Source organism: Ascaphus truei, chromosome 18, assembly GCF_040206685.1.
Source record: "Ascaphus truei isolate aAscTru1 chromosome 18, aAscTru1.hap1, whole genome shotgun sequence".
NCBI lineage: Eukaryota > Metazoa > Chordata > Amphibia > Anura > Ascaphidae > Ascaphus > Ascaphus truei.
In genome coordinates this window covers 14,443,193-14,465,968 of record NC_134500.1, presented here as the reverse complement: position 1 = coordinate 14,465,968, position 22,776 = coordinate 14,443,193, and the positions used below count along the sequence as shown (strand labels likewise).

The window sequence follows — 22,776 nt, the reverse complement described above, 5'->3', positions numbered from 1 at the left end:
ATATCATTTGCTATTAAAGACTTGTTTTATTAAGAATTTGCAATAATTTAAATTACCTAACGAGAAGTTTTCAAAGCCGTGGCAAGTCTGAGTATCAGTTATTATATTCAATGTTATGTGTGTTATGACGTTTGCTTTTTGGATGCATGCATGTCTTTATTTATATAGCACCATTAATGTGCATAGCACTTCACAGCAGTAATACACGTGACAATCATATAAATAACAAATATTACAAATAACAGGTCATGGGAATAAGTGCTTCAGACATAAAAGTAAAATTTCAGAAGAGGAGTCTCTGCTCCGAAGAGCTTACAATCTAATTGGTAGGTAGGAAGAACGTACAGAGACAGTAGGAGGGCATTCGGCTAAGTTCGTCTGCAAGGGGCCAAGCTTTATGTAACAGGTGTATTGTATTAGCCATGGTGCTTAATTTTGTAATTAGTTAAGGAAAATTGATCCTCTTTATAATGGAGGGCCATAAAATGCATTAGAACAATTTTATTATAAAGAAATGAGTTAAGTATATGTATTGATTTCCCAACAGGCTCTCTGCAAGGATAATATCTACACAGGACTTCACTTTTTTGCCCAAGGATATGGAAAAAACAATGAGCCAATCAGAGGATACGTTCTTACTTTTATCATTGCACTTGCATTTATTCTGATTGGTCAGTACATTTAATTTTTAGCATGAGAACATTTAAGTAGTTTGACACATATTCTGAAATATAAAACAATATGAATTTTGTCAACTGCATTCCAGTTATCTAAGGGTTTTGGTACTTTTACAATAGAAACCCCAAAACATTGCTGAAGGACTCTGATAATTACAGATGCCTTCATAACGCCCTTGCTCTGCCTATGACATAGCACAGTATTTTTTTTTAACCTTTTTTGGTTAAGGAACCCTATAATTATATTGTGTAATTCTAAAGAACCCCAGCCCTCTCTATTAGTGCGCCTGAGATCAAATGCATTGTAAGGAACCCCAACCCTCTCTAATAGTGTGTCTGAGATTAGATGCATTATAAGGAACCCCAACCCTCTCTAATAGTGCGTCTGAGATTAGATGCATTGTAAGGAACCCCAACCCTCTCTAATAGCGTGTCTGAGATCAGATGCATTGTAAGGAACCCCAACCCTCTCTAATAGCGCGTCTGAGACCAGATGCAATGTAAGGAATCCCAACCCTCTCTAATAACGTGTCTGAGATCAGATGGATTATAAAGAACACCGACCCTCTCTAATAGCGTGTCTGAGATCAGGTGCATTGTAAATTCTTCTGTATTTGGTACAATTTTCAAATGACCTTTAATTTGTAGGGAACATTTTAGGGGACGCCCGGGGACCCCCTGTTGAAAAACACTGCTATTTAGCTAATGTGAGGAAAGGCTTCCCCTATTGGTTATTTATCTAAGAAGAGTTGGGTGAGATCTGGAGGTGCAAAACGACACTCCGTTCCATTGTACAACACAGCATATTATTGTCAATGAATGTATCCCCCTGAACATAAAATGCTGCTTTAATTTAGTAAATGGTAAATCAGCAAGTAGGACGGGAAAATGGCGAACTTGATTTGCAGATTTTCATTTGTATGTTCCGTTACTTACAAACCAGTTTTAAATACAAATCCATCATTTAGACACGTGTTGCTCACTTCATGTTAGAAGGTGGATGATTGGAACATAATAACGAGGACCACATAGTGAGCAGTATTGTTGTGCTTTCTTATAGCTGAGCTGAATACAATTGCACCCATCATCTCAAACTTTTTCCTCGCTTCCTATGCTTTGATCAACTTCTCCTGTTTTCATGCATCATATGCAAAATCCCCAGGTTAGTATTGCTTTCCTGTACCATATAACAATGCGCATTGCATCAGCACCTAGAACAGGGGTGGGCTAGTCCAGTCCTCAAGGGCCAACAACAGATCAGGTTTTCAGGATATCCCTGCTTCAGCACAGGTGGCTCAATCAGTGGCTCAGTCTTTGACTGTGCCACTGAATGAGCCACCTGTGCTGAAGCAAGAATATCCTTAAAACCTACCCGTTTGGTGGCCATTGAGGTCTGGAGTTGCCCACCCCTGACCTTGAGACTGAGCCACTGATTGAGCCACCTGTGCTGAAGCAGGGATATCCTGAAAACCTGACTTGTCACGTACATGTATAGTACTGTACTTGACGATAAAATAGTACCTATTGTAATACAACAATACGTGCATTAGAAGTAGTTACAGTGGCAATATATAGAAAAATCATTGTGATGCAGTAAACAGTAATAATATCACAACGTGCACAAAGAAAAATAAGAACATATTTAAATATGTTTTGAATGTTTCCCAAATATGCAGTCAATACCCATATAAGGGAAAATGCCATTGTAGAAACAAATGTCTGCATTGGTATGTTGATTATACTTTTTAAAACACGACACAATGTTAACTATACCTTTTATTCATGGATTAAATTATATTTAATGTCAATCGTGCAAACAAATGAACCATTTATAGATCTATGGACATGAAAGGTGTTAAATCGCGGTGTATAACAAGCCACTCAAGCAGTGACCAGAACTGTATTGTGACTACAGAGTAATTAAAAGCTTACCTTACTATCATGTAACAATTTATATTATTTTGGTAATGACATTTCTACTTATATAGCCCTGACACATACACAGAACTGTACATAGAATCTTACATGCACAATGAATCCCTTCCCAAGAGAATTTACAAACTCATTGTTGTTACTTGTCCAAGGACACAAGACCTAACCAGGCCCACTGACAGCTTGCCCAGAACTGACCTGTACCATATTCTCACATGCAATGGAATGGGATAAGGCAGCGGTGTGCAAAGTGTGGGCGCCAGATTCGCTGCGGGGGAGGAAGCTCCCAACAAAGCAAAATGAAAAGTTGTGTTACCACTTTTTGTTTGTAAACAGGGTGGAGACCTGCCTTCAAATATTACAATATGTGGGTGTCTCTCTTTGGAGCCGTGCTGTGCTGTGGTGTGATGTTTGTCATCAACTGGTGGGCAGCTGTCATCACTTACGCCATTGAACTTTTCCTGTACATCTATGTGACATACAAGAAACCAGGTATGATAAACTCTTTGATGGTACGTCATCGACTCTACCCCAGCCTGTGCACGGGCAATGGTGGGACTATTCCCCAGACTGTCCATGCTTTGCCAATCCTTTCCAGAGTGCCCAGTCTTTACAAACATAAGCGACTCTCGGATGCAAAAAGGTATACAGCTGCTGTTGGAAAAAATACAAGGCAGTTGGAGGAAACAATGTCTTCGTTAGTCAACTGTTGTAAAGTAAAAGGTTTCAGGACCTCTAAGGTCTCCTTTCAATGCACAATCCTGACGAAGGTATTGTATTTTTAAGTCAACGTCTCCCATTCAATATGCCAAGCTCCACTCGTTTGCTAACCAAGGAGAAGACAGGTTTGTAGCACACTAAACAGGGGCCAGTTTGTCTGAAGGGCAAGTGAGGGTCTGAACTATTAGTTACATAAGAATGTTAGTTTGCTAATAAAGGATTTATTTATACCCAACATTAGTATTTGTTTTTCTATTAACGTGCCAACGACAGATGGGATACTAAAGTACTTTCTCACGTCTCTGGACAGATGTTAATTGGGGCTCATCAACTCAGGCTCTTCACTTCGTAAACGCATTGAACAGTGCTTTGGAGTTGGACACCATTGATGAGCATGTGAAGAACTTCAGGTATTTATTTTAATAACCCTGTGGCACAACAGGTCATCTCTACTGCAGATATCCCACCGCTCAACGGGTTAAAATGCCAAAGACGCTGCTGTTAAAAAGAATATTAATCGCTAATCTCATTGCTTTCCCGGCGTTTTCTTTTCAGACCTCAATGTTTGGTTTTAACTGGAGGACCGATGACGAGACCCGCCCTCCTGGATATTGCCCATTCGTTTACAAAGAACACGGGGCTTTGCATCTGTTGTGAAGTATTTGTGGTAAGTATTGACTCAATCTCACTTTTGTGGACTCCAGTCTCATTCTTCAGACATCAGATGGACATCAGGGAGAGGGAGTGGCTCAGTGAGAGTTTGAAGCAGGGGAGCCTGGTTTAATTCCCGGTGTCGACTCCTTGTGACCTTGGGCAAGTCACTTTATCTCCTTGTGCCTCAGGCACCAAAAACATAGATTGTAAGCTCTACGGGGCAGGGACTGTGCCTGCAAAATGTCTCTGTAAAGCGCTGTATACAACTAGCAGCTATACAAGAACATGCTGTTATTATTATTATTAGATCATAAAGAGGGATATTGTGTCAAGAACGGGAGGAGGAAATTGTCTGCAGTATTCACCATCGTTGCAATTTTCCATGGGAAAAAACAGAAAGAGGGGCGGGCGAGTGGTTCTTGAAGGGGTGTTGTATAATGAAGCAAGAGATAAATGAAGTTGCTTTTACGACGGCAATTTAAGTTATCAAACCAAAAGTTAAATATGTCTCACACCGTTTAATCTAGGCAGAAGATTTTTTTTTTTCATGTCGATAAAACTTTCACAGTTCTCGAGACTGTTTCTCTGCAAAGCAAGTCAAGTGCTTTCAGCTGAGAGGTGCTAGATGCATTCATAACAATTAACTAATCTAATGTGTCAACATACCCACAAACTCCCAGATACAATTTTCTATTCATTGTCGCTACTTATACTGTATTATTCCATTGCAATTGTGTTCACATTTTATTCGCCAGAGACCTAGTAATGTGTAATATCATACTCCTGTGATCTTCATTGTCAGTAATAAAAAGATAACAGTTTTGTTCTCGGGTTGTAGCTGCAAAACATTCTGAAAAGATTGGATTGAATTGTAATGGTCCATTTTCATTTGCTAAGCTTTCATTTGGCTGAGCCTTTATTGCGTTATGCAGGGCCCACGCAAACAGACTGTAAAAGGAATGAACAGTGGCATGATGAAAAACCAGTCCTGGTTAACGAAGAACAAAAGGAAAGCGTTTTATGCCGCAGTTGCTGCTGAAAACTTCAGGGAGGGGGTGAAAAGTCTGCTTCAGGTAAGCCGCAGGAAGGCACCAAACCAGCAGGCGCTGACCCAGGGTTAGGCAAATATGTCAGATGGAAGCGGTGATAGAAAATGCCTCTCACTGCTCTGAAACGTCGGGGGCAAAACTTCAACAAGGAAAAACGAGAAAGGAGCGCAACAAAGGATGGTATCTGTTTAGAATGCTCGATGTAAAGGAGTAGCAAACATATAAAAACTTGCATATTATATTGCATGAACTGGCACACATGAAGTCTTCATCATCAATCCATGGAGTCTGGCCAGGGCTGGCTTGATGGCGGTTCCATCGGTGCCCCTGCACCGAGCCCCCCCACTTACAATGCTCTTCCCCCCAACAATTATTAAACTGATTGTCTGGGGAGCGCGGGGATCTCTGTAAGTATCTCTTACCTGGTCCGGCGGCATCTCCAGGCATCTTCTCCTACAGCGTCCCGTCATGATGGCACCGCAACGTCATATGGTGTCATGGCAACATGAAGTCACGCAGGGTCGCAACTTCATGAGGAAAATCCCAAACCACTCTCTTTGATGTAGCTTTAAATCATGATGGCCCCCTCTAGGATATTTGGGGACAACTTCTAGACCTCTGAAGCATAGACCATTGGGGTTCCCTAGATGGCGGAATTGTTGTGCTAAATCATGCACTAATCAGATGATTCCCATTTCTAATGCCATTGAACTGTTCACCCATCGTATTTTCAAAGCTCCAATGGTTTTCCAACATATTGTAACCCCCAAGGGCCATGTGCTTCTATATACCCCAAAGTTTGACCGGCACGTGATAAAACCAGAAACGTTATATTCTTTCCAAGAAGTCCCTGCCTTGACCAACTTATCGAATGACATGAATTTAGAAACAACACAGTGTCCACCAGAGAAATTGCCCCGTGCTCTTTGAAAAAAAGAACCAGCATGGTGATTCCTATTGGACCCTGTAAGGACACTAGGAACCAGAATCTTTTTGAAATGACTCTAGGTTGCTCTTAAATATGGGGTCCAAATGAATGAAACCCCAGTGTTTGTAAACAACCATTCTGATCAGAGAATCTTGTTTACAAAAATGTGTAACAAACATTGGTGCTCTGTTCGTGTCTAATTTACCGATGTTTGCTACACATTTTGACGTCTTATCCTGAGTGTCTCCACGAGGGGCTGACAGATCCGTCCTAGCATCGGACTGGGTGATGCGGTGTGTGTTCCCCATTCCTTTAGGGAGTACCGCCACCAGCAATAGACACTGCGTCAGCCAGACACCTTGGATTCGCGATGAAGAATTCGTGTGTGCCACTTCATGCAATATTATATGTGAGTTTTTATATGTTTGCTATTCTTTTACATCAAGTATTTTATATGGATGCCATCCTTTGCTGCGCTGCTTTCTCGTTTTTTCCAAGCCTCAGGAAGGCAAGAAGTACATTTTGTTTCATTTCAATACCTACTTTATCATTGTAAACCGTTACTATTTGTACTATCACATTGACGACATATATACAATTTTTATGTTAAAAAAAAAAAAGCAAAGACTGGCCGGGCTAATCGGTTAGAAACTCAAGTAAAGGCACTAACTGTGCAAAGTTTTAATTTATCCCTTCGACATATACATAATACACATTGGGGTCAATGGACGGGAAAGGGTTTTATGGCAGAAGACAGTTTAGTATATAAGGGCCTCAGGCTGGGATTAATCAAGCCACGATGTGGAGTATCACAGCCCAACCCTGAAGTAAGTTCTATTTGAGTAAATGGCAGTCACCACCGGATCGGGGTACGATCCCACGCATTGCTACTTGATGAAGTCCAGCCTAACTCCTCAAAAAACAAGAAATCAAAAGCAAGTTTTTGTTGTTTCTCCTTCACCTGAAGTCCCGTTTTGTGTGTCTGTAATATTCAAGAGGCCTTTTTTTAATGTAGGATTGAAGCAGGGGGTCTCCGGAGCTGAACCCCATTAATTTCAGCTACGGGGACGCCCTGCTTCCGGAGATACAGACCTCTCAGTAGGGGGTGCCCAGGGTTCGCGTAAAGGACGCTTTTTAAAGCTCTCGCACCCTGCGGTCCAATAGGAATCCGTGACATCATCCGATGCAGCTTCCTGTTGTCCCACGTGATGTGGGAGTTTCAAACTTTCAGGAGATAGGAGCACCCCCTACGGAGGTAAGTACCTCTGGAAGCAGGGGGTCCCCGGAGCTGAAACGAATGGAGTTCAGCTCCGAAGACCCCTGCTTCAATCCTATGTAAAATATATATATTTTGTTTAAACGGAGTGGATCGCTCCTTGAACCGCTGTTGAGAAGTCACAGGGACAATAGCATACATTATATTAACAGCACTGCTCAAAGGATTAAAATAAACTTTTAATAATGAATAGGTGAATAAGACACTGAAGGCTCTGGCACCTGCATGATCTATACATATAATTTTTTTACAAGTCCTTTCCATTGAAGGATGTTCATTTTATGAAGTAGAGACAATAAAAAGTTGGGCTCAAGCCTTCGAGAAGTATATTTTTCCACTAGCGGATCTCTTGGGAGTACCATGCCATAAACAACTGCAATAACACATCTGTCCCTGTGTTTGTAATACTTAGCACTTCCTTGTCTCCAAAAGAATGGATAGATCAATAGATAGGAAGATAGAAAGGAAGACCACGAACATGTATCCAAGGGTGCAATGCCGTTGGCTGTTCCAATAAAATTAAATAATGATGACGCCGCACAGGTTACAATGTAGTGAAAGGGATTTTATTCCTTGCGATTCCAGTATTTCTTTCGTGCGATTATAATTTGCAGCTTGCTCAGCGCGGTATAAAGCAGCGTCCTATATTATTTGCAATGTGTTTAGTCTTCCGGTTTAGGAAGAATGAAACCCAATACCCTGGTGATGGGATTTAAAAAAGAGTGGAGAAAGGCTGGCACTGTGGAACTGGAGAACTACGTGGGCATTTTGCAGTAAGTTCTGGTAACATTTCTCATGTGATTTTTTTAATCAAATGTAAGTTGATTTGCTTTTTCTAAGTGATGTTTTGATTTTATCAAAAGTTATTTACAAGACCGTTCCGAACACTTGCTTCCTTTTTATAGTGGGGGTGGGGGTGGGAGTGGATGGAGGTGGGGAATTAAATGCACGACAGAGCTTAGCATTATTTTCTATTTGACCTACAAGGATGTTGACGGAGTGACTTTATTTGGCAGAATCAAGGCAAAACAATATATGTGGTAATGAGAGGCACGGAAAGTAATCATTATTTACATTGGAGATGGCGGTGATGACAGCACCTGTTCTCAGTGGAGCACAAACTTGCCAAAATACAAATGCATCAATATGCAAATTACAGACCACACACACATACAATAATTACGATGCAATGTATTTCCATTGGTATAGGCCAGGGGTGGCCAACTCCAGTCCTCAAAACCCCCCCCCTTCACCTCCCCCACCCCCCTAACAGGTCAGGTTTTCAGGATATCTCTGCTCCAGCACAGGTAACTCAATCAGTCCCTGCTTCAGCACCGGTCTGAGCCACTGATTTAGCCACCTGTGCTGAAGCAGGGATATCCTTAAAATCTAACCTGTTGATGGCCCTTGGGGACTGGAGTTGGCCACTCTTGATATACTGTAGACCCTCAATCAACACGGGACCATCAGAATTGTGAAGAAATGAAACAACACCCTAGCTGTGTTAGAGTCACACCGACAAGACTAGATAAGGAATACTACCCCGTGTTTGAGAGGTTTTTTCTGTATCCGCCGAAGCAGTCGATTGGAACGTTGCTGGTCAAAATATTTGTCCGAAAACAGCCCAAACGGGTGCTTTGGCAAATATACAGTAGAGTAAAATAAAAATGTAGTACTGGATTTTAGGAAGTGTGCTTACAGGACATATAAAAGGCCAATGAGCTTTTTATGGTGATATGTGGTAGGTGTCGAAGGAACAAAGGGAGTGAGTTGTGGGGGTTAGGGTTGTCAGGTGGCATGTCCCAAAATACTGGACACAATGGTGAAAGGTGTGACGCACTCGAGAGACACACCCCTCACCTCTCTACGTTCCATGCTATTTCCTCCTCTCCTTGACCCCACCCCCAGGCTCCTGACCCCTCCTCCTGATTGGCTGACTGGCTGCCCAGCCCCCTAGCAACAGCCCTGCTCTATTCAAGTTCGGGGAAATCCCACGGCCCGCCAAACCGGTCAGGTCACCATGTCCAGAGAAGTAATACCGGTATACACATACATGTCCAGTATTACCTTTATTTTTTACTGGACAGAGTGTCCAAATACAGGACAGTCCGGTTCAACACTGGACACCTGATTCTGAACATGTACCTGAAAAAAACACAAAGATTGGGAAACTTTTTAAGTTTCTGGTGTCACTGATGACATTACGATGATGGTGCATACACGTTTTCTCTCCTAACAAGTGAGACAAGACAGGCTTTTGTAGTGCAATCCCAAGCTAAAGTGAACAAATTGTTGAAATTGTCCTATGCAGGTCTCTTCTAGGTACAAAGTAGAGCTCTACTCACAAGTTCACACAATGCAATTCTTCATGTATCGTAACAGCTAAGAACAGAGGAGAAACAACGTTTCAGGTCCCTTAGGATAAAAGGTCCATCGGGTCACCTGAAACGTTGTTTCTCCTCTGTTCTTGGCTGTTACAATAAATGAGGAATTGCATTGTGAAATTGTACCTCTTTCCTAGAGGAGACCTGCATTTTGAGGAATGTGTTTATCTGTGTTGTGTTTGATGCACAAGCCGGATTCTCCTCGCCTGAATCTGGTTCCCCCGCACTTTGGAACTGGGAATTGTCTTCTGAAATTGCACTGCTTCGTAAATATGGCCCAAAAGGTCCTGTTACGTCACTAGAATATGATTTTGTGATATAACAGTTGTTTTTTCTTCACAGCGATGCTTTTGATTTTGAATATGGAGTGATTATTGTAAGAATTAGCCAAGGCTTTGACATGTCTCAAGTTCTTCAGGCTCAAGGTATGCTTTTTCTTTATAACCTTTTTTACATTTTCTTTTTAAACTAAACTAGGCAGTGCATGTTTGTATTGGCAATAGTAGCATCATCGTCTTGTTTTATTTATATAGAGTGGTTTTAGATCAGGGCATATTCAGTCAATCCCGGCTTTGTAGCTCTCGCTCCCTACAGATCTCAGTGTCAGAGATGGATACTCTTTTCTATTATTAGCAATAATGCATCAATTACTAATGTAGATGTTCCACAGTCCACTAGGGGTTTGTATAAGGAGTCAGAGAAGTCCGTCCAATGCAATGTAACTAAAGGCTCCAGTAGAAGATCCAAGGGTTTGTCTCAGTTTAGAATTTATTGCAGCACAGGATAAGAACAGGTTGAAAAACTGTTATAAAGAAATGTATCAAAAGCAATCAAACGTGTCTGAATTTGAAAATGTAACTTAAGCATTTTACTTGTATTATTAGAAATCGTATTTCTCTGATAAACCAAAATATAATCCTGTATGAAGATACTGTGTAGATTAATTTTTTATGCATTTATATTATCTGAATTGTGAATTTGTGTTCAAGTAGAAATGCACAGTAGAGTCTCGGTTATCCGACATTTTCGGTTATCCGACACTCCGTTTTATCCGAGATCCCCCCCTTCCACTTACCAGGCTTACCAGCATCGGCAGAAGTAGAGGAGGACTAAAGGCCACAGGAGTGGAACAGGAGGAAGACAGCTGGCAGCCGGAGAAGAAGACCCAGCATCGTGTCAGCAGAGGGAAGAAGTTGAGACAGCGGGCGGCGGCAGGAGAAGACGTGATCAGAGCATGAGCAGAGCAGCACAGGAGAACGGCAGGGGAGGAACGTGCTGTAACACCGGAAGTTGACCGGCGCCTGACTTCCGGTGTCTGCTGATGTTACAGCGCGTTCCTCCCATCGTTCTCCTGTGCTGCTCTGCTCCTGCTCCGATTACATGTCTTCTCCTGCCGCCGCCCGCTGTCTCAACTTCTTCCTTCTGCTGACATGGTCCTCTGCTCCCGCCGCCAGCTGTCTTCCTCCTGCTCCGCTTCCGTGGCCTTCAGTCCTCCTCTTCTTCCACCGCTGTCGGTAAGCCTGGTAAGTGAGAAGGCAGGAGGGGGGGCGCAAATATCGGATAATACTTTCTGTATTACAGGCATACCCCGGTTTAAGTACACTCACTTTAAGTACACTCGTGAGTAAGTACATATCGCCCAATAGGCAAACGGCAGCTCACGCATGCGCCTGTCATCACGTCCTGAACAGCAATACCAGCTCCCTACCTGTACAGAAGCTGTGCGCAAGCGGGGAGACTATAGAGTCTGTTACAAATGCATTATTAACATCAGTTATGCACATATATGATGATTGCAATACAGTACATGCATCGATAAGTGGGGGAAAAGGTAGTGCTTCACTTTAAGTACATTTTTGCTTTACATACATGCTCCGGTCCCATTGCGTATGTTAATGCGGGGTATGCCTGTATTCGTCATTTTCGTGTATCCGATGTGGTATTGGTCCTGTTAAGGTCGGATAACCGAGACTCTACTGTATATGAATTGTACCATATGGTGATGTTGATGGTCTCAGACCAGGAAGCTGACCCGCAGGGCTGAGACGGGATAGTGGAGACTCACCATAGGGCTGTCCTGATAGAGGGGACAAATCAGGGTCACACGACAAGGTCGGGGCAGGTGGCAGGAAGCGAAGTCAGGGGTCACGATCCAAGGTCAGGTCAGGCGAAAGAAGGCAGAATCCAAATCCAGGCAAAGGGTCAAGGCAGGCAGAGTGCAAGGCAAAGTCCAGCTCTGTTATAGGTCAAAACACTAGGGCAAATGAGGCCACTTCCTGTTTTCGGCCATCTTGGTAGAGGCAAAGGGAAAGCAACATCCAGATCTCGGCCAACTTTGTTGAGGCAATGAAACCAGAAATGTCAGCATTTCACGGATGCGCCTATGCCGAAGGGGAACGGCCGCAACAGCGGGCCCAGACCCATGTCCCCTATTATTACTTTTTGTATCCCTTCCCATTCACCTTTATAATTTCTGAAAATGTTCAAAATAAACAGTAAAAATAAATAAAAGTAATTAAACGTGTATACACTATTCGTTACCGCGTGATTTGCATCCTATTAGTCAAGCAAATAGGCCACATTCCTTAAATCAATATAATAATAATAGAGTTTATTCCTATCAAACTAGAATTCTTTTTTCCTGTTCTAAAATAATTGGCCTGTTTTTGTTCCATGTCTTCTCATTGTCTGGTCCAACCAAAATATATGACCTATCTTGACCTTGCTTTACCAACTTCTCAGCTCTGATCTATCCTTACCTTCTTTGTTTTGCATTCCAAGGTCCTACTGAAATATACTGCTACAGACCAATTGAGGAGCCCAATACAAATGATAAAACACTAATTAGAGTGTAAGCTCTTTTGCCACTAGAAATTATTAAAAGCAATCACTACAAAACCAAAGAATAGCAGCATTGATATATTGTTACATAGTACATTATGTGCTCAGTTAACTCTCTCCTAGCCACAGCCGCGTACATTGTCCTTTATAAATATTTAGGTGATAATCAGCTTGTAAGAGATGTGTGCTGAGGTATGCAAATGGAGACTGTTTTAGGGTGACATTATATCTTGGCTTTATTGAGCCTGTTCCTTTAGCCAGGCAAAACATACAAAAACAACTAAATAACAACCCCCTATCCCTTTGTAAGGGCTAACTTACTTCCCCAGACCCTATCTGCAGGACTGAAGGGATATTCCCATTACCAGCCTATCACCGCAAAGTCTCAGGAAGTACCTTAAGCAGGTGCCCCTCCATGTTAGTCTCTGGACGGTTCCTGGGTCCTCTGTGTCCAGGAAATATAGGTGTCTGGATGTCTTGATCTCAGCACAGCCTTTGTGCTCAGGACAGTGTCTGTGTGCAGGCTTCTCTGCTCTCCTTCTGTCAGCCCAAATGTGAGCTAAGGAATCTTTCTCCTGTGTCTCACATGAGGCTTTTTACAGAGCTCTCATTAGTCCAGGTGGAGACTAGTTAATTGAGTGGCTGCAATTAACTATCTCTGCTGGATTCTCAGAGCTTGGAGGCTGCTTTATTTACACAGGGATATGTCCCTGTTACACAGCTGTTCACCCTGCACTTTTTCTTTTTTTACATGCTCCAGCTAAAAGTATGTTTTCGAGTAAAAAAAACTGTTATAGATAAAATCATTATTGGGATTTACACTAAATGATACGTTTTTATTCATTTTCCATGGGTTGATGAATACAAACAACAGCTAACACTCATAAAACGATAGTTATTTAATATTCAAGCTGCACATTTCTTGTACTATGTTCTGTTTATTGGAAACCAATGAAATATACATTTCCTTCTCCGCATAGCATTGTCATAACTCATTTCATGATGTTGGAGGACAGGGTGTAAAGGAAAATGTTATGTTCAATGAAAGTGACATAAATTATGAAAATAATAAATGTCTGAGAACTGGTGGACTGAACCAGTATAGTAATGGTTTGTAGCACACTGTGACACATCTTGTTATGATGATAACATGAATGATTTAGCTTTTGAAAGTCAACATTCCACGCTCAGCTTCATCTTGGCTGAAAATAATGTGGAAAAGTCCACTTATTAACAAAAGCAAACAATGCAGCAACGTTGACATTCAGATAGCTATCCCCCCCAGTACTGAGTGGTTCTGCCCTGTGTACCAACATATTATTTTCAAATGTTTGTTGCATCCAAACTTTCAGTACTAAAAACTAGTACAAACCTTTATAACGTGCGTAGTAGGTACGAGGGTCGTTACGTGACTTCATACATATGACACTTAATTTGTTAATTTTTGACGCGTCCCTCATGTTGAATACCCGACTGAAACTATTTCAATGAAAACAGAATTCTGTGTATTTTTTAACATTTTATAACGAGTGTTGCTAAATATCAATTATTAGTGTAATATGTATAATAGCCATATTGTGAAAATGATACATTTTGTTACCCGATATAATGAAACATGTTGCATCAAATACATTTTTTTTGTTGACACATAGTCCAGTTGAACTTGGCTGACGATTTTGATGCACTTTTAATTGTTTTCTTGGCGCCCAGAAATACACATTTTTAGTACGTACCATTTACATCTGTATGCCAAGCGCAGTCCATTTCTGTGCACCAAATCAAATAATTAAAGTACTTGCTGGCGCAGATAGAGAAATGTGAGGTATGCACACACAAGCACAATTAAAATTGAGTTTGACATGCTCCAGTTTTGCATTAAAAAAGCAGTTTCCAATGCTTAGCACATGGGGCTCATACAACTTTTTGGGGATTTTTGGTAACCATTTGGCATAATATCTATATATGTAATATACACGGGCAGCAGACGTGTTTTCCTTTGCTGCTTTTTTTATAAAATCTGTTGTTTCAATGATGAAGAATACTAAGAAACACATTCACGTCCCACACAGTTCCCCAAACGTGCTTTACCGCATACTCACACCGCATACAACACTCCCGCTGCAGCCAGGGTTTCTGGGTAATGACATGCAAATGAGAACTCATAGTGAGTCACATCTAATTTATTAAATCATAAACATTGTTCCAAAATGTGGAATTGGTTTATATCACATTTCTAATGCAAATCATTTCACTATTAAGTCAATATATTAGATCAAAAATCTCCAAAAGGAACCAGTGCCGCCTTTGTGTGGCACTGGGAAATTGATAAGTGACCCCTGTTGATCCAAATGTTGTTACCATTAGGATGGCATTGTATTGCTTGTATGAAACTAACACTTCAGATTCAAGTTAGTGAATATTATGAGTCAGAACCACAGACAAAATACAATAGTGTTAATATACTTAGCTTTTATTGGAGATTATACATTTACACAAACAATTAGCTGGAGTACACAGATTCCGCTCCGAAACCTCAGGAGGAACCCCTTCATCGTATGATGTCCCCGTAGAGCGGGGAACACGATAACAGGTCCTGGTACATTCACCGAGAAGCCCCCCGGACCCCACTCCCAGACCTCACAGTTTTATACCTTTGTTTAGTTATGATCCTAAACCACTCACAACTATATGTTGCAGTTAAAAATACATATATTACAAACCCCCCACACCCGGTCTCTTTATTCTGTATCCAGCCCCTCTTAGTACTAAGAACTAATATTTTTCAACATTGTGCACCTACTGGTTTACATTACAAGTAAAAACAGAGCCTGGTACAGCAGTACACTGAATAACAAGACGTCACTATCTTTTACCTCTTAAGAGCCTAGTACAGCAGTACACCAAATAACACACTAGTTAACCCTTTCTATTAGAGGGATGCGTCACTAACTTACCTTTTACAACACACCATTATTGGCTTAAAATACGACCCTTCTGGCATATGTCACCTTTCGGCACTGGAAGACCACATATGCCCTATTTTAGTATATCTTTATTTATATAGCACCTACAGCTGTACTCGGCGCTGTACTAGAGAGACAATACAGTGCAGGGAATGATAGTACAATACATGCAACAAGCATGATCAGACAATAGGAAAGGAAATCCCTGCCCCAAAGAGCTTGCAAAACTAAGGGTCCAGTCAATGAGTTGCAGTTCTCTCTGGTAAACACAGTGGTTAAAGAAAACAGGATGACATCAATAGACACCCAATATGGGATATAATGCTTGTTTTTGCACTTGCTTTGAGGTTCTGGCATCCTCAGGCAGCACAGCGGGAGAGAAAGACACCGGGACACTCTCCGACTGTGTCACCTCTGGCTTGGAAAATCAAGAGATATCTGCTGCCATCTGCTGTTGGGTCCAGCCAGCAGCCTGGCTTGTTTTAAAGCAGCGACACTTGCAGCATGCACAATTTGTAAAGAAAAATGATTATTATTACAGGGTTAAAGTAAGGGGTCTCTAGAGCTGAACTGCAATAATTTCAACTCCGGGGACCCCCTGCTTCCTGAGATACTTACCTCCGTAGGGGGTGCCGGTAGCAGCTCTGGCTGGGCTGTTTGGGGCTAATGAAATGGCAGCTTAAATGTCCCGCGGGGCAATAGAAAGCCGTGATGTCATCCAGTGCTGCTTCCTATAGGTCCGTGTGACCGGGGGCTTTAAAATGTAAAGAGATAGCGGCACCCCATATGGAGGTAAGTATCTCTGGAAGCAGGGGGTTCCCAGAGCTGAAAATAACTCAATTAAGCAAATACTTTGTGCATAAAATGCCACCAATCTAAGCTTAATTTGCTATTTAGACAAATGAATGGATCAATGTGAAGTGTACCAGAGCCATACAAAGAAAACCAAATACAGTGAACCATAAACTAAAAGTAAAGTCCTTCAAGAAATGACAAAATGTGCATGGATCTCACTAAATATGTTAAAGATTGTATAACCATAGGGATAAGGGTTCAGTTTCTGCATAATGAGCGTCCCTACAGTATAATTCAAGAAGGGTGAAACAGACTATATTAGCTATTCTGTGAAAACAAGACATTAAACGCCAAAGCAAAGAAAGATATTTCTGTACCACAGTGTGAAGAATTGAGAGAATGGATAACCTTTAGTACAGCATCATATGCATGATCAACGCTGTATCCTATTAAATACAGTCATCATGTTATTATAGTGGTGCCTAATTAAAAAAGAAATATTGGCAATCTGAGGTGTCAGGATGGGTAATTGAGACCGGTATCACTAGACTATCCACTGTGTAGAAAGCACTTTTATAGACCATTTGCTAGACAAGGAAGATTAGCTCGGCACCAAACCTCGGTCTTGTACAATGACAGGTAACTTTCCCGGTGAGAAAGTTGAAGACAGTCTAATGCTCAAATCGCATTAACGAATATAAAACCTATTCTACTTCACCGTGACTGCTGACCCTCTCCTCCCCCCCCCCCCCGTTTTAAATGTATAATCTTTATGACATACACATGCCGTTAACCTGCCATACCTTGCTTCTGATGTGTTGCATTTACACACTTAAAGAAATGAACGTGGGCGCGCAATGTTCTGTGAAAGTCTCAACAGAGCAGTGGCGGATTTCCCATCAGGCCCGAGAGACCCGGCGCCTAGGGCCGCAACGTTTTGGGACGGCAAATTTCCCTGTGTTTTTCCCCCCCCATATAGAGAGACCCTGCTCTTTCCTCCCCCCCCCCCCCCACTGATTGCCTCTTACTTTCTCCTTCGTGCCGCCTTCCTCCTCCTTCAGCTGCAACGGCAGCCATGGCAATGCGACATTACACGACGTTGCGTTGCCGGTGGCAACGTGACGTTGCGACGTCAAAGGACGCCGCAATGGTACGTAACCATGGCAACGTAACGTGACGACGTGTGACATTGCAGCGTCATTTTACGCCGTGACACTGAAGGAGGCGGTGGCGGTCGGGCGGCAATAAGTTACGTGCCTATGGGCGGCGGATTTGTAAATTCGCCAGCGCTCAACAGGATTAATACAGGTAAAGTAGAAAGCATTCAATGAGGACATTTCTGTACTGTTTTAACCATTGATTATTTGAAACCTATAAGGCTAAACGTGTTATGGTTGTAAACGGAGGTTTCTGCTATTTGAGTGATTTATATGGTGTAGATGTCGCTTAATTATTTATTTACAGTAAACCAGAGGTGACCCAATCCAGTCCTCAAGAGTCACCAACAGGTCAGGTTTTCAGGATATCTCTGCTTCAGCACAGGTGGCTCAATCAGTCCCAGCTTCAGCACAGGAGGCTTAATCAGTTCCAGCTTCAGCACAGGTGGCTCAATCAGTAGCTCAGTTGTTGACTATTGTCGTTGACTGCGCCACTGATTGAGCTACCTGTGCTGAAGCAGGGATATCCTGAAAACCTGTCCTGTTGGGGGTGCTTGAGGACGGTCGTTGGCCACCCCTGCAGTAAACGTATTTTCCAAAAGTGAATGTACTTCAAAATAAAATCTGTATACTATAATTTAACAGTGGTTTATAGAGCTGCTGGGCCAACATATACTTGTGATACCATTTATAGATCCTGAAACACCCATCAACCTACTTTAACAATATGCCATGGTTTTAAAAAACGAGTCAAGTTTCTCCCATTTAAAATAATGGAATATTCCCATTGATACGCCTGAAAATGTTTCATACCAACCAGCTGTAAGCACAAGTCTGACAACATGTGTGAAAAATAAAATGACTTTACCTCTTGCAAGATAAAATAAATACAGAATCTGTGATTCTCACAGTGTCTCTCTCTCCTGCTGTGTTGCATGAAGATGAGGCGGACACCTCTAAAGACAGTGCAAAAGCATAGGTGGGGCTTCATCAGCTGATCCATGTATTTTGGGCCAAATAAACCCTGCTATGGTATTAAAGCAGCCATACTACCCCCCCCCCCCCTTATTTTTATATGTAAAGCATGTGACAATGTATAATTCTACATTCTTGCCTAAGCTGGCAATCGTTTGGTGCTCCTGTTATACATCTGTAAAAATCCTGATTGTGTGCCTAACATAATGGCGGCCTTTCAGTTTCAATCAATCCTGCAGTCAGTGTAACTCAGCTGCTACAATGTGTCCTTATATTACTAAGGTAACGTTATCTATTGTTACAGTTTGCAGCTCAAACTGCTGGGAACATTGGCAACAAATTATCCCAAACATGAAAGTGTTGCAAAGATCTTGCAGGAGGTGGGCTAAAACCTGCTATAGGATGCTTTAAAACTTATGAAAAAATGGCATTAGGAGTTGAATTTAAAAAAAAAAACAGTCACATCTAATCCTACAGAACTGATTTATAAAAAAAAAAAGAAGATTGCACATGTTTTGCTGCTTTAAGAGAATCTCTTCCAGGTTAACATAAAAGCAATATAGCTGCTAAACCATTACTGAATAATAGTTTGTTAACATGAATACCAGTGAGTGGTGCGTTGCTGATCAAAGAAAATAACTGTAGCTGAGCTACAATAATGCCTGCGATAGTTTATGCAAATATAGTGATATCCCATCAGGTAACATAATTGCCGTCAAAATAAGTCATTTACACGTAATCTGTGATCACAACCATTTTTTTAAAATATATATATTATAGGTATATTTTTATTTATATAGCACCAATAAGCACTTAAAAATGTACAAAATAGGCAATTGAATGCAGACATTCATTATATAGTTAGTGCATACTACTGTACACACAAGCACGTGGCAGGAAAAGGATATGTATACTAGCTAAATCATATTTTTGAAGCAGAAAAAATCAGAGGTGCAAAATGTGATACATCCCATTAAGTAATGCTTATCCCATCGCTCCTGTTGTTAACACACCCTTACAGGAGACGAGCGAACCAGTCCAAATCCGTCTCCTGGATTTTCCCGTGTTTGCCATTCAGAATCCGTTCCGCAGTGTGAAATCCGTTGGCGGGTTTTTACAGTTTCAATCCCTGTGGATTAATCCAAAACCGCCTTTGGGTACAATTCGCTGGTGGATTTTAAGAATCAAATCCGCAGATTCAGCAATCCGCGTATGGATTCCGCAAAAGGCGAATTGCGATTTTAGAGACTGATCCATGGAAATCCGTGGACCAAAGGAACCGGCCAATCCGAGGTGGACCCAAACTCGCCCCCGAAAAATTCGCCCATCTCTAACCCTAACGCAGGGGTGCTCAAATCCTGTCCTCAAGCTCTCCCAACAGGTCAGGTTTTCAGGATATCCCAGTCTTCGACTGAGCCTCTGGTTGAACCACCTGTGCTGAAGCAGGGACTGATTGAGCCACCTGTGCTGAAGCAGGGACTGATTGAGCCACCTGTGCTGAAGCCGGGATATCCTAAGAACCTGCCCGGTTAGGGGTCTTGAGGACTGGAGTTGAGCACCCCTGCCCTAACACTCACTTTTATGAGCGATTCACAATTACCAATTTAATGGCAAAATACCTGTGCACAGTCCCATCATCTGTGCTTAAAGGTCTCTCAAGAGTTCTTTCCCAAGGAGCTAAGCCACAAATACCCCAAATTAATGGAAGACGATCATTTACAAAATGTACTTCTTGTCACAATAACTATTCTTTCTATTCGACAGCCACATTCAACACAAAGGGGGTAATTCTATGTAGTCCAATGGGGAACTTCACCCGAAACATCCTGAATGGCCACATCGGACTATGTAGAATAAGAGCCCAGACGTGTTGGGTAAACCAGAACTGGCTTGAAATAAAGCGGGGCTCAGTGACGGGGGGGAGAGCCTCTTACCTGCTCCGGCATCTCAGCGATATCCCGGCGTCACGTTGTCATGGCAACGTGACGTCGCAGAGATGAGGCGATGCCGGAGAAGAGAAACCGGGTGGAAGGTAAGAGGTACTCTCCCCTGGCCATCAGTTTAACTGTTGAGGGGAAGAGCGCAGGACCTCTGTAAGCGCGGGGCATGGCGCGACGACACCGCCATCAAGCCGGCACTGGGCAAATCCAGTTGGTTAATGTTGGAAAAGATGTGATCAAATAATACCCGTTAAGTGTTTCAGAAACGCAAAATGGTTCAAGTTAAGAGTTTAAAAAAAAAAGGAACTTCTCCCCCAAAAATTCACATACTCTGTTGTATTTTCTTTTGGTTTCTCAGGTGAGATGGAACGGCTAGAACAAGAGAGATTGGCTCTCGAAGCTACCATTAGAGATAACGAATTTCAGGAAGGAAATCGTGGAATTCGCAAGCTTTTTAACAAAGCCTCCAAGCTAAATATGGCAAAGCATTTATCGAAAAAAGGTAACTTTATTGCACTGTTTTCATTTGAAGTTCCACCGAGAACGTGTTCCTCACTTTGCCTTTAAATAATGCTGCATTTCTCCAGCAGTGGGTGAGTTGAAACTGCTGTTTGGGAAAAAAAAATATGTCCAAACTCTGTAGTTTGTGCTAATAAATATTTCAGAAGGTAAAGTGCAGTTAAATTTTTTTACAAGGTTATTTCATTTTGCAAAATCGTTAACCAGAAGCAAAATATATGACTTCATCTAAATTAAAATTGGAGCCTGAAGAAATAGCAGCATAATTTATATACGTTCCAAACATCTCCACTTACAACTATTTATGTTATTTCCAACTGTCAAAATACTTTATACTAAATATATAGTTTGCCTTTCCTATAGTAACATTTGCATTTGGCTGGAAGGAAGTTTACACCTTTTGCATTGTAAGCAGCCTACGCTACCACTTATGTATGCACACAAAACAACATATATTACAAAAATAAGTACATTAAAAGAGATGTGACATTTTTCTTTATACGTTAGTCTTGACTATACATGCTTACTGGTCCATTTTCTGCCATAACCATAATTAACCATCTGTGAATTAAACTCACAATATTGTGTGTTGTAGCAAGGCAAAGATTTTTCTATTTCAGCCACTGGTATCTTAGACCAGGGGTGCTCAGCTCCAGTCACCCCTCCCAGTCCAACAGGTCAGGTTTTAAGGATATCCCAGCTTCAGCTCAGGTGGCTCAATCAGTGGTTTTGATTGATTGAGCCACCTGTGCTGAAGCTGGGACTGATTGAGCCACCTGTGCTGAAGCAGGGCCTGATTAAGCCACCTGTGCTGAAGCTGGGATATCCTTGAGACCTGACCTTTTTGGGGGTCTTGAGGACTGGTGTTGAGCACCCCTGTATTAGATTACCTCTGTGGGGCTTATTGAAAAATCCCTGATGCGCCCAATTTGAACCGCAATCAGCCGGAAACCTCAGTTGAAGTCAATAAAAGTTTTCGAACGATCACGGTACGATGAGCGAAATCGGCATTATTGAATAAGCTCCATAGGCTGGGATTCATCAAGCCGCGATGCAGGGTTCACCCCCCCCCCCCTGATCCGGTGGTATTGAATTCAGTGGCAGGTACTGCCAGATTTGGGTGCGATACTCACATTGCACCTTGATGAGAGAGCTATGCCACTTTGAACCTAGCAGATATATGCGACCCCAGGCTGTAAAGTCTATATTCTCTGAAGCTACTGTTTGGCCGGTATTAAGTCATTGGGGATTTTCATCTGAAAACAGCCTGCACGGCCACTTCTCAGTATATAGCATTTACCCCAAAGGTAAATATAACATTGCTTTAAGTCCCCCTTGTATCTGCTTGGAAGGTGCATGCTGCTACCTTTCCACCTCAGACATGGCTGCATGAAACTGTAACGTTCTCTGCACTGCAAACAGACATATAACTGAATATTAACACTTCTGCACCCGCTGAACTAAACACCGTTGTCTGCATTTAATTGCAATAGAAAACTTTTGGACTTGTCGGAGTTTGAGCACATTAGTGTGTATGATCAACTTTCACATTTCAAAACATTTCCTGTCCTCTGAAAACTGCTCATGTGTCGTAATCTGATCTAATTTTTCTCTCCCTGACTAAAAAGATGATTTTATTTGTCTGCAGGTATACAAATGATATGCATGGGATTTGTGATTGTGTGCGCGTTGGTGTTGACAGGGTCACTGAGATAGATATGCTGCTGCATGCCAGCTGATAACTGTGGTTGAGTTATCTTGTCAAAAACTATTTATACACTGAAAGATAACAAAAAGATCACCCAAACACTGATAAATTGCAGTGCAGTCTCTGGAAAAGGACATCTGATACACATGGATAGCTTTCTTTTCTGCTTCTGTCCTTACTAAAGAGAAAATCTCATTTCTTTCTTTTTCTTCTGCATCCTTCCCCCTGCATCGTCAATGAGACGAGCCCAACCTCACT

The 22,776-nt window shown here is 41.9% G+C and overlaps 1 protein-coding gene across 7 annotated transcripts in view; it reads left to right on the top strand.

Annotated features, from left to right (window-relative positions):
• SLC12A1 (solute carrier family 12 member 1) overlaps positions 1-22,776 on the top strand; it is a 90,920-nt gene that overhangs the window by 55,487 nt on the left and 12,657 nt on the right. For all 7 annotated transcript variants that reach the window (XR_012788911.1, XM_075575652.1, XM_075575653.1 and 4 more), the window contains 9 exons: positions 548-671; positions 1,738-1,839; positions 2,946-3,101; positions 3,640-3,739; positions 3,885-3,996; positions 4,916-5,056; positions 7,903-8,009; positions 9,963-10,045; positions 20,650-20,793. Coding sequence is in view for 6 of the 7 variants with exons in the window: in XM_075575652.1 (XP_075431767.1) it covers positions 548-671; positions 1,738-1,839; positions 2,946-3,101; positions 3,640-3,739; positions 3,885-3,996; positions 4,916-5,056; positions 7,903-8,009; positions 9,963-10,045; positions 20,650-20,793 (1,069 nt within the window). In the remaining variant the exon portion in view is untranslated. The remainder of the gene's footprint in view (positions 1-547; positions 672-1,737; positions 1,840-2,945; positions 3,102-3,639; positions 3,740-3,884; positions 3,997-4,915; positions 5,057-7,902; positions 8,010-9,962; positions 10,046-20,649; positions 20,794-22,776) is intronic.